Here is a 12,074-nt window from a genome sequence, read left to right as displayed (position 1 = left end):
TCTGCAGGGGAAGCTCTGCCGTTTGCGTCTATTCCTTTGGAGACATTGACAATGTGTTTCGGACATCCAAACTCAAAGGCTATAATGGTCCCAACCCAGAGATCAAGCCTGGGCAGGTGAGTGAGTGATAAAAGACGCCCACATGAAGTAGAGAGGCCTCCTGAGGCCAGGAGAGCTGGTCCCTGCTCTGCCACTGCCGTTCTCAGAGTAGCTGGGTGAGGTGAGGGGACAGTCCCACCACTGAGCAGCCAGGTGAGGGCTTGGGGCAGTGAGGAAGGTTGTAGGCACTGCAGGAAGGATCTGAGCTTTGTCGCTGGAAGCAAAAGGAGGCTGGATAAGGTCCAACACCTTCATAGAAAGCAAGGGGAGACAGGCTTTTACGTGCCTGGGCAAATGGATCTGTGAGCTCTCGTATGTGAAGCTGGAGGAACAATGTCTTGCCTTGTGTTTGCTCATCCCGCGGGTTTCACCGAGCCAACCTGCAGCCCAGCCCTGCGGTTAGGGGTGCACCGCTGACCTGGCAGCAAACAGTGGGGTGGGGAGAGAGCATCCCCTAAGCCTCTGTGGGGGTGACAGGGCGGGAGTCTCCTTGACTGCGGCTTCTGCAGGGGACATTGCTGGTAGGAGCTGGCTTCAGCGCAATCACAGCAGCCCCAGGGCTTGTGTGTTTACCCCCAAGGGCTTGTGTGTTTACCCCTAAGGGCTTGTGTTCTTACCTCCAGGGCTTGTGTTTACCCCCAGGGCAGGCTTGTGCACCATGCCTGGTGGGCATCCTCCTCCGGGATAGGGTATCTGAGCTGAGGCCTGTCTTGTTCTCCCGCCCTCGAGCCTCATCCTTGGGGACCTGTCTGACTCTGACGGTGGCTTTTGTCCCTTCTTGCTGCAGTGCGTTTCCTCCGGACAGCACACCCCGAGTGAGACCTTCAAGATAGCCGACAGCCACCCGGAGGTGGAGGACCGGGTGGAGCCCCTCTCCCCCACCAAGAGCCCCTTATTCCACAACAAGCACCGCTACCAGAAGATCGGGGTGCATGAGGTCTCTGTGGGTGACGGGCGCCACTACAACGTGCTTTATCTGGCAACAGGTACTGGGAACCATTCCCTTGGGAGCTCCCCAGAGTTTGCTGTTCCCCTCAAGGGCAGGGAACCCGGGGGAAGCAGACGAGACACCCCCAGTGCAGAGTGAAGTGTTCCCAGTTTGGCGTATGTCTGTCAAGCAGAAAAGAGCTGCCAAGTCCCAGTACAGCTAAATACACCCAGTTTGGCTGCATAGGCAAAGACAGGCTGAAAGCAGAATCCCAGCACCTGGAATTTGCCCGGTTGGGCAGCTTCAGCCTGTGGTAGGTCTCAGGTTTTTAGGGCAGGGGAGGGGGTAGTATGGCTCTCCCCAGGTGCAGCTTCACCGCTGTCAAGCAGAAATCCTTTGCAAAGGGACCCGCTCTGTCATCTCCTGTCCCTGCTTGCTCTAGTGCAAGCAGCGCAGGCTTCCTGCGAGGCCGGCGCCTCTGGCTGGAGATGCAACCGCCTGATCGCATCCCGGAGATGTTGCAGCGCTGGGCCAGCGCTGGTGGAGAAGACGGCAGAGCAAAAAGTTGGCGTGCTCAGTCAGGCAGCCGCCCAGAAGGTGCAAAGGTCCCTAGCCCCAGCGCTTCCCTCCCTTGCCTGCCTACCTCCCCGCACTTGCTCCCTACAGCCGGGCTCAACCCTTTTCCTGCGCTGCGATGGGATTTATTCACTGGCTTTTCATTCTGGAGGGACTTCCTGGGGCTTTTGTCTCCTCATCCGTGATTAAAAAGATGCACACGGCTCTCGGTAGGTGGCCTGGGTTGGATTAAGGCCCACGCACGCCGAAAATCTTAGCTTAAATGCAGCTGACGCCTTGCAGAGTCCCGCCAGGGAGCTTGCTCCAAGATGCAGGGCTTGGCAAGGCAGCTGCCCACCCTCGCTGAGGCGGGCACGGAGGCAAGAGCCAGCACCTGGTGGGTCCTAATCCCTGCCTGACCCGGCGTCACATCTTTCACCTCCCCCTGGGTGATAGTGGAGAAGGGTGCGACTATTTGGGAAGGGGAAACCGTGCGAGTACTAAAAAAAAAGGTTAACGATGAGCATTCCTGAGCCCTGTTCCCTCGGGATCTGTCTTTCCACCCCTCCACCGAACTGACTCATTTTCTTAAATCACCAGTTTGGAGTCATTTAAGTGGGAGGGAGTCGGTTTAATTAGAAAAACGGAAAGGCAAAAACCCCCAAGTTTCAGCCTCGGGCGAGCGGTGAGATGAGGCTCGCGCAAGGTCGGGCCAGTGATCAAAGCAGAGCGGAGCTCGAGAGACGTTGGTTTTTCTTGCTGGGGCCGCTACGGTGCAGCTGATCAAAGCGGGCACAGCCAGGTCCCAAAGGGTGATGGGGAAACGGGTTCCTCGGGGCTCTTGGCCGGGAGGATGATGAGGCTCTGCTGTGGGAAACGCTGCTGTCTGGGGGACGATTTCCTAACAGAGCAAGCAGGCTGCTTCTGGGAAAGATCCTGTCTGCTCCGGATGGCTGGTTTCAGGAATCCAGTCCAGCCTGGCTCTGCAGAGCGGGTACTGTCTGCCGCAGCAAGGGCTGGAGGCAGAGCTGGCTCTCTGCCTGGCTTTCCCACCCCTGCCCACAGCCCCTCTGCCCGGCCTTGCCGCTCTCAGTGTTGCTTCATCGGGACTCTCCCCTCTTTCTTTCCAGACAAGGGATCCATCCACAAGATCGTGGAGCTGCCGGATGGGGTGCAGAACATCATGGAGCTCCAGGTCTTCCCAAAGAAGGACCCCATCCAGTCCATGATCGTGGACCACAAGAGGGTGAGTCTCTGCCTCCTTCGTCAGGCAGCAGCATTAAAACCAGACAGCAGGGGAGGCAGGGGCCGATGAGTTAACGACAGCCCCTGGATATGGAAGTAGCCTCTTGGGTGGGCTTGTGGGTGGTCCTGCGGCGTCCTTTGCTTAAATCCTAACAGCTGGGCTGATGTCCCCGGTCCTGGGTAGCTCTGTGGCTGTTCAGGCCAGTGGACAAAGCAGCTTTTCCGACACCACCGCTCCTGGCGGCGGGGGAAGAACGTGGCTGGCTGCTCCCTGGGTGAAATCTACCCCAGGATCACAGTGACGCTGCAGAAGTGGCAGACAGTGAAGCTGCAGGAGAAGTGCTGGATGCTCCTAAGGTGGCGCTGGGACGATCAACGCCTCTGCTTTCCTCCTGCAGGCCGTGCTGTACGTTGGCTCAACAGACAAGGTCATGGAGATACCCATGGACATGTGCAGGCTGTATCGCAACAACTGTGACAGCTGCTTGCTGGCAAGGGACCCATACTGTGGGTGGTTCAACGGGAGTTGTCAGTCAGTTTATCTAAACCGGTACGTGGCACTGACAACTTGCTGTTTCTCCATCACCTTCAGCTGGTTGCTTTGTTGTCAGAAATACCCAGAGCCTTGGTATTCCCCTTCCGGCCAGGGCCTCATGTGGTTTTGAGGCCATCTGCCCATCACAGATGAGATGAGCCCGTTGTGTCCAGGCGGTAACGGCGTAGATGTCTGCGCTATCCTCAAAAATTGTGCCCCTGCAGGGAATTATCCCTCCCACAGCACCCCTGCTCCGGGGAGGGTGAGATCAGTGGGTTTTGAGCACCCAGCCCCTCTTTTGCTGTTAGAAACGGGTGTAACTCCGCTGTTTGGATGCTGTTTAAAGCAGTTGATTGTGGAGAGCTGCGGCGTGAGACAGATGTTTGTCATCCACCGGCCTCCTAAGTGGGGGGGCGTGCGGTGTGCTTTTTCCCTACCCACATAATAGCAGGTGTTTAAACTTTCTTCCTTACCCGATCCGCTGAAGCGCTGCTTCCCTCCCTAACTTTGTTAATGCTTGTTCCCACCTGCTAGGGAGGTACATCAGAACCTGAACCTGGACCCGTGGCGAGGAAGGTGCCAGAAGGGGGACATTAAAGAAGGTATGTAAAGGTTTTGAGCTGTAGGCTGTTCATCCCGGGGGTGTTTTGGGGCAGGGTGATGGATTCTCAGGTCTTTGTACGGGCCGTGCCAGGTGTTGCAACTCATTGCTGGGGAACTGGGAATGATCGCGCCGAAGCCAAGACACCACGCAAGTCTCAGCTTGGAGTTAATCGCTAGATAAATGTATTTGGGCTGGGTGAGAGGGCATTAACTCGGTATTTGCAGACGTCCTGGGAGAAGAGTCCCATGGACTTCGCCAGGCGTGGGTCAGGCCCTGCCATTAAATGGCGGCGTAACATGTCCCCATCGACCTGACTGTTCTTCCCTCCAGACTTGGCGGGGGGAAATCCGTAGTTCCTGGGCAGTCCTGTCTCATCCCTGCCTTCTCAATCTCTTCCAGTAGATGACTATCAGAACATCACAGTTGTCCCTTTCTCCCGCTACTACCTCAACTGTCCCATCGAGTCCCACTACGCCACCTACAACTGGTACCACAACAACAGCCTCATCAAGACCTGCAACACCACCCACCCGCAGCAGGACTGCTTGCACTTCATCCAGAACGTGAGCCACATTCACTACGGCCACTACGTTTGCATCTCAGAGGAGGACGGCTTCAAGCAAGCTCTGGTGAAGGAGCGCCTGGTCAATCAGCTCAGGTTCATGTCCCAGAAGGGCCAGGCCACCATGACGTTTGGCTCTTGGCTGCAGCTGCTCCTGATGGTGGTGTTGGTGGAGCTCTTCCACTGAACACGACAAGACTGTGTTCCCACCATCCTGGCTGCTGCAACTCTTCCTGCACTTGCTCCTGAGGCGAGATCCCCGTTCTCTTAATCGCTCCTTGGACATTAATCTTTGACTGTCCCAAAAGGGATCCTGGGCGGTGGCCCCTTTGTCTTTGGCCTTGGTGGAAGAGTCATGGCGAGGAAGATGCCACAGCAGGGCCAGATGGAGCAGGGTCTGGGGACAGGGAGGAAGGAGGTGGTTTGCTGTACCCAGCAGCGTGTCACCTTCTCTCCGAGCCTGCGCTGGTAGCTCTGTACTGGTTGTCATCCTCAGCCTCCCCTGGGTGGGGACATTCAGGGGACTTCTGCTGACGTGCATGCACTGATCCTCAGGGCACGGTGGCTCCTCTCTTTGGGAACGTGCATGTGATGAAGAGGAGCAGCCAGCCCTTGGCCTTTCTAACTGGTTGATCTGTGCTTCGCTCCAAGCGGGGACCGATGCCTCCCAAGTATTTTAGTGGCTAGTGTCTGTCTGGGTTGGCAAGCAGCTGGAACACTCCCGGTGTCACATGTGAGTCCCCTTCAGGTCAGGAGAACTGGGCTCTGGAAGGGTTTTAGCGTTTGGTTTATTTATTATTTTATTTTTACAGCTGGCTTTGACATGGGAGGGAGATTGGGAACGAGCGCTGGAAAACCTGCAAGGCAAGGGCAGGTAAAAAGGTAGCGTTTTGCATGGAAAAGCCTCGGAAGGTGACTAGATTTGGGGTGTGGGGAAGGACAGACCGAAGGGGACAAGGAGAGAAAGTGGAAGCAGAGCTCAAACCCAACCCAGGAGGCCCCCTAGAAGGAAGTTTTTAAACGCACAAATCCTCTGCAGGCAGCTAAGGGCATTTATTTGTGGGGAGCAGGCAGCTCCTGCTTCCCAGCACCTCTCCTCCGGGAGAGGGACCGGGCTTCCTCAGGGAAAGAGGCTGCCAATCTCAGGGCGATGCCCGTGGGCTCGGGGGGGGGGTGCTGTGGCTGTCACCCCACCGCGCGGAGCAGATCTGCCCCTCTCCCTCGCAGTGAGGGGACAGGGGAGGACCAGGGTTTGCTTCCCTTGGGCTTTGAGGTCCCTGCGCAAGACTAAACTGTGAAAAAAACCGGGATGCTCTCCCTGCGCTTGTGTGCCAGGAGCGATCCCGCACCTTCTCCAAGCCTTCCCCAGCCCTCTTGACAGCCGGAACGCTTCAGCCTCGGGCTGTGGAACGCAGCGGGCGTTGTTATTTCATGCTTCCAATACCCTGGCGCAGCTCCCGCTTGGTGCCCGCTCGGAGATGCTCGGGAGTGCCTGAGGGGTCCTTTTCGGCAAGGGGGAGAGGTGCCACGTGCCTCTTGTGACCACAGACTAGGGACAACAGGCCAGAGCTTCCTACTGCACTACATTTCCAAGAACATCCCCCCCCTCCAAATCTAGGATAGAGCTTCTTACATCCCTTCTTCGAAGCACTTTAACTTTGTGAACTAACAAATACCTATTTATTATTGACTGGCGATTACTGTACTTGTATAATTTTATAATATTATAGAAAGTGGGTTCAAATTAGAAAAGAGAGAAAACAACAGCTACCAAAAAAAAAAAAAACCAACCCCCAAACCTTTCAGAGGTTGTGACCAAAGTGAGAATGTGGAATAAAGAATGGAAAAAGAGCAGGCGAGTGCTGTGTTTCTCACCAGGAGCTGAGGGATGCCGCTGCCACACTGGCTGGGGTCTCGTCTGTCCCTTGTCACCCGTGACCGTGGGCTCCCCTCACCCTCTTCCACGTCCTCCCTGCCTCCGGCAGCAGCCCCAGCCCAATGCCGGGGGTGGGGAGAGGGGGAAGGGAAGGGCTGGGCTTGGGATGGAGGGAAGCAGGGAATAGGAAAAGCTTTTAAAACGTGCCAACAAAAGCGGGAGAGAACAATATCTTCTCCCCCTTCTCTCCCTCTCTCAAACCCTCCATCAAAGCACCTTGGCACAAAGGCAGAGCCCAGTGGACCCAGAGCAGCGCTCGGCCCCCTTTTTGCAGGGTTTTCAAAGGGTGGCAGCTTCATCTAAACCCCTGCCCAGCTGCCTTTTTTCTGCGTTATTTTTAGTCGTCGCTGCTGGGCCCGTTGCCTGCAGGTGTAACGCTGGAAAATAATTCATTATTGGCCGTTGGGTAGGAGCCCCCCTGAGCTCCAGCCCCGATTTGCAGCAGCCACGCGCTGGCGAGCTCCTTTTATTTTAAAGCGTCAGAGGTGATGGGGGACCGGGGCTGGTGACGATGGGCATCTTTGTCCCCTGGGACCCTGTGCTAGAGGTCCCGACCCAGGATTTGCAGGTCCCAGATCTGCAAGGGGGAATTGGCAGGGGAAAGCGAAAGCCGTCCCCTGCCTCATTCCTTTCTTAGCACCGGCTTTGGCAGAAAACTTCCCGCCGGCAGCATATGCGGTAGCGGCATCTTGACGTAAAGAGGGAGAAACGAGCCTGAAAGGCAGGCGGGTTTCAGCAGAGCTAAAACAAGAAGTGTGATTTCTGGCAGTCGTCCTTCCACCCCCCCAACCCCAAACTCAGCCGTGGGAGGAGGCGAGGAGCTCGCCCAAGGACGGGAAGGGAGAGAAACCCGGCACCCAGGCGTTATCGCCCGCCTGCCGCGCGCGGAGGCCGAGATCTTCGCATTTCCCACCTCCGTCGCTGCCAAGCTTTACCCCAAAGCTCTTAAAAACCCCAAACCCTAAGTTTTTGGCGGTGCCCCAGGGCAGAGGTGAGTGAGAGGGCTGGGAAAGGCGATGCTGAACCCCCGCCCCCCCCACCCCAGAGGGGGTTGGATGCCGTGAGCTGGGGCACAGGGCTGCGATCACACCGTTTCGGCCGCCTGGGTTGGTTTTCTTGCCTCAGCACCAGGCTGAGAGCATCAGAGCGAGCACCACGGGGACAGCCCTGGGTAGCACAGAGACCCCCCACCCCGAGCAGCGTCCCCCCTCTCCCTGGGGACATCCAGGACGAAAAACCACGGAGCTTCTTGCTAAATTTCCTGAGAAAAGCAGCAAGGACTGAATGTTTCGGGCTGTGTTTTATTCTGAGCCGTGTTCCCCCCCCACCCCCACCCACCACTGGCCACTGGCCGTTTCCGATGGATACAATGAACCGAAAACCACGGGGTCGCTGAGCAAATAACACGGCGCTGAGGGTTTTTATCGCGGTCTTTGCAGGAAAAGCCGACACCTCGCCGCCCTCGCCCGCGCTACGGCCACATTGTTCGAGCGAGTTATTTTGGGGACCCTTCATTCGATGGGAGCGGGCACACACAGGAAGGCCAAGTACCGGCTTCTCCAGGCTTTCTCCAGCCCAGGCGGAGCGGGGAGACGGCCACATGTCTGAAACAAAAGCCTTGAGAGCATTTGAGCTTTTTCCCAGCACTGTTTTTGGGGGCTATTTCTGCCTCCGACCTCACCGGCAGCCTTGGAGGCTGCTGTGGGAGGAGGGTTTGCTGGGCAGGACAATAGACCCAGGAAATCCTGTATCCGCCTGCATCAGAGGCAAGAGCTGGTGAGAAACCCCGCAGTGGCTGCCTGCTTAGAATCATAGAACGGTTTGAGTTCGGAGGGACCTTGAAGACCATCCAGTGCCACCCCCCTGCCCTGGGCAGGGACACCTCCCACCAGACCAGGCTGCTCCAAGCCCCGTCCAACCTGGCCTTGAACCCCTCCAGGGATGGGGCAGCCATAGCTTCTCTGGGCAACCTGGGCTACAGTCTCACCACCCTCACTGCAAAGAATTTCTTCCTAATATCCAATCTAAATCTCCCCTCTTTCAGTTTAAAATTGTTTCCCCTTGTTCTATCACTCCCTTCCCTGCTCCAGAGTCCCTCCCCAGCTTTCCTGGAGCCCCTTTAGGGACTGGAAGGGGCTGGAAGGTCTCCCCAGAGCCTCCTCCAGGCTGAACCCCCCCAGCTCTCTCCTCGCAGCAGAGGGGCTCCAGCCCTCCCAGCATCTTTGTGGGCTCCTCTGGCCCCGCTCCAACAGCTCCGTGTCCTTCTGCTGTTGGTGGCCCCAGGGCTGGAGGCAGCACTGCAGGGGGGTCTCACAGAGCGGAGCAGAGGGGCAGAATCCCCCCCTCGCCCTGCTGCCCACGCTGCTGGGGATGCAGCCCCGGGTGTGGGGGGGCTTTCTGGGCTGCTCCTTGCTCCACACAAGCGTCTGGGGCACGCACCACCTGTAGGCTCATCCGAGATGCTGTCTCTAAGCCACAGCATCCCCCTGGGCAGCCTTTCCTGGCAGGGTGGGGGTACAGAGCAGCTCCCAAAGGAGCCGGCTGGAGCCTGGAATCGCCACCCGATGGCGACCCCTGGTTTCACAGGAGCTGGGATCCCAGATGGAGAGATGCTGCCACACCAAGGTAACGTCTTCCATCCTCCCTGTCGACCAGCCTTAGTCCTCTCTTGGCATTTTTCTTAGCTTGGGCTCAGCCCGTCTGGCACACGCTGCCCTTCCTGGTCACATCCGAACCGCTGTTAGAGCTGGAGCTGGCCCAGTGGCATTCTCATGTGCTGTCACACGTGTGCCACCCCCCTGTGTCCTGCCCATCCTGCCTGATGCAGCTGGTGTCACCGCCTGCTTCCCCTGGGACACGAGCTCATGCGTCTGCCGCCCGTCCCTCTCTCTCCCGGCTGCCTTCACCCCCCCTTTCCTCTTTGTCCAACCTGTTTTTCCCGTCCCTGATGCTGCAGCTGAGTTTGCAGGGGTTGTTTGCTGCCCTGCAGCTTTTTTCCCTCTCCTCTTCCCTGAGGATCTGGGGATTTAACCAGACCTGGGCAGGTGTCTGTCTATCCGCGCATGGCGCTGGCCTCCTCTTCCCCGTGGGCCATGCTGGGGCACAGGGAACGTGACGTGGGGGATGCTACACCACGAGGCAGGCGGGGGCCAGCCAGGGTGAGAGATGGGAGTGGGAAATCCATCCACTTACTGGAAACCAGATGACCCAGGAGACGCCGGAGGAAGTTAAACCCGGGATAAACCAGCGTGCCTTCCTCCCACGTGGCCACGCTCCTCCTCCTCCTCGCAGCTACACCCGCGAATGCTCTTCCCCTCCAGCCCTCAGCTTCCACCCTGAGATCCCCGAGGGGATGTTGTGGCCAAAGGATATGTCCCATCAGGGTGAGACACCCCATACCAGCTCCATAGAGACCCCGAAATCCGGGCATCAGACCGGCAATTTTTAAGTTGAGGCGATTCAGTTTAACAGCGCAGGATAATAAAAATGAGCTGGAATCGCCCCGATTTCAGACTAAAGCTTGTCCTGGTTGTGTCCATCCTCTCCTTGAGCTGCTCCAGGTGTCCCCAGCATCCTCAGGGATGCTGCCTAACACACACCGGCTCGTCCCCTTCTCTCTGCTCCCAGGGGGAAAACCCTCCAGCAAAAGCTGTCTGATCACGGCTAGGGTCTGTTTCCAACTGCAAGTTTTCTCCTTTTCAACATAATATTATGAAAATGAGTTTTTCCCCCCTCCCCTCCGGCCCTGAACTGAATCACAGGGGGTTTCTGGGCAGGAGTTTTACTACTGAAATTTTTCCTACTGAAATTTCCCCAACCACCTGCTCGTGGGCAGGAGCTGAAAGCTCGCAATGAATGGATTCACTTGCGGGGAGAGCGGGAAAGACCCCAGGATGAAATCACTGCCAAAAAGAGGAGGGCTTGGCAAAAAAATACCTGAAAACCACTGTTTTCCCCAAAGGACGAGTGCGATGGGCGGGGGAAGCCAAGCAGCGTGTGCCTGCACATGGATGTGGGCTGTATTTTTAAGGCATGAAAGTGATGCCGTCAGCTCCCTGCCCTTTATTCCAGCCACGGATTTCGTGCGAGAGCATCCCAGCGATGTGATGCCGTCCCTTTATTCTCCCCTTGCCCCCAAACCAGATCTGCTTCCAGCATCACCCTGGCTGAAGTCAGCCCCGTCCCGGACGGTTCCCAGCTCCGCCAAAACACTTTTCCTCTGCTAAATCACTGTGGTCTTGGCATTCCCAGCCCCAGGTGCCCAAGGGATGCCGTGGAAGAGGGGGATTTTACAGGGATGTTGGTGTTTCGCTGGGGCTGGGGGTGTCCCCAGAGTAGAAAGCCGGGGGGTATCTCAGCAGCTTCTGGAAGATGTGATTTACTGGGGCGGGGTGGGGGCGGGAAGGTGTGAAGGGGCCGCACCATTAGTCACCCCGCTCGCTCGGGAGGTGACAGGCGCCAGGAAAGTCCTGCAGGTAGGAAAGTGAGAGTGTGACACCCGCGGATGCCACCTCTCAGTCGGAGGAAACCCCGCTGGAGGGACTCCTCGTCCCCAGCGCAGGTGACGTGGGGGAAAAGGCCCCCAGGGAGGGGAGAAACTCTCCGTTTCGGCTCTCAAAATAGGAGGGGATCTGCCCGAGTCAGGCGGGCTCCGTGGGTGAGCTGCTGCCTGCAGAGGCAGTGGGGTAAAACGCCTCCTCCCATCCCCCTGCCACCACGGGTGGGCCCATCAGCATCAGAACCCCCGTCTCCGCCGCGATTTCGGCTGGCTGGGGAAAGAGTGACGCTGAGAGTTTCTGAGCAACCCTCCCCCCCCGAGCTATTTCCTGCCCCCCCAGTTTCCATGGGAGCCCCCCAACCGCCCCGGTTCCTCCTCCGCAGCAGCCGGCGGCTTCCTCCGCGAGCATCGTCCTTGGGGGCTGTCGGAGTGGGGACAAACCGTCGTGTTTCCTTCACGGTGGCAATGCCGTTGGGGAGGTGCCCCCGAAAATGTGGAGACCTGCTGGGGTGGTGGGGGGTGTGGAGGGGGGGCGTGGAGGGAGGAGACACAGAGCCCCCACGGAGGGTGTGCGTGGGTCCCCTTGGAGGTGCGGGGAAGAGGCCTGGGGTGATGGAGCCCATGAGCTGGCTCCCTGCACTTTGGGGAGAGGGTGGGAAGAGGTGGTGCAGGGGTGACACGGCGTGTGACGGGTGGCTGTCCCCTCTTGGGAACAGAGATCAGCCACAGGGCCATGTGTCCCTCTGTGTCCCCTGGGCTGCCACCTTTGGTTTTATGAGCACCGAAGTGGCCAAACTGCTCCCAACTGCCCCCATTCCCACGGTCAGAGGGGAGGCAGCAGGTCCCACCCGGGACAGTGACAGTGCAGGGGTGAGGGACAGTGGGGTGGCACTGTGCCACCATGTCCCCAGGGTGTGGGGCTGCACCTGGGTGGGCATCTTCGTGATGATGATGATGGCAGCTGGGACAAACGACGAGTGGCTGGGGCAGGAGAGGACAGAGCCCCTGCCCCGGGAGGGGACAGGGACTTCAGGACGGGAGGAGACAGACCAGGTGCCCCGGGAGGGGACAGACCCTGTGCCCTGGGAGGGGACAGTGACCGTGGGGCAGGA

The 12,074-nt window shown here is 58.1% G+C and overlaps 1 protein-coding gene across 2 annotated transcripts in view; it reads left to right on the top strand.

The window, feature by feature from the left end:
• Positions 1–6,386, top strand: part of SEMA7A (semaphorin 7A (John Milton Hagen blood group)) — a 28,011-nt gene extending 21,625 nt beyond the window's left edge. Inside the window, exons 10-15 of one of the 2 annotated variants that reach the window (XM_054214265.1) lie at positions 8–116; positions 887–1,085; positions 2,713–2,828; positions 3,226–3,377; positions 3,897–3,964; positions 4,369–6,386. In XM_054214265.1, the coding sequence (XP_054070240.1) occupies positions 8–116; positions 887–1,085; positions 2,713–2,828; positions 3,226–3,377; positions 3,897–3,964; positions 4,369–4,715 (991 nt within the window). In that variant the 3' untranslated portion in view covers positions 4,716–6,386. Of the gene's footprint in view, positions 1–7; positions 117–886; positions 1,086–2,712; positions 2,829–3,225; positions 3,378–3,896; positions 3,965–4,365 lie in introns of both variants that reach the window. The other variant, XM_054214264.1, reaches the window with a different exon arrangement.
• Positions 6,387–12,074: the final 5,688 nt, after the last annotated feature.

This window comes from Rissa tridactyla, chromosome 9 (genome assembly GCF_028500815.1).
Source record: "Rissa tridactyla isolate bRisTri1 chromosome 9, bRisTri1.patW.cur.20221130, whole genome shotgun sequence".
NCBI lineage: Eukaryota > Metazoa > Chordata > Aves > Charadriiformes > Laridae > Rissa > Rissa tridactyla.
The sequence above is the reverse complement of the archived record's forward strand: the minus strand, read 5'-3'. Positions and strand labels throughout refer to the sequence as shown.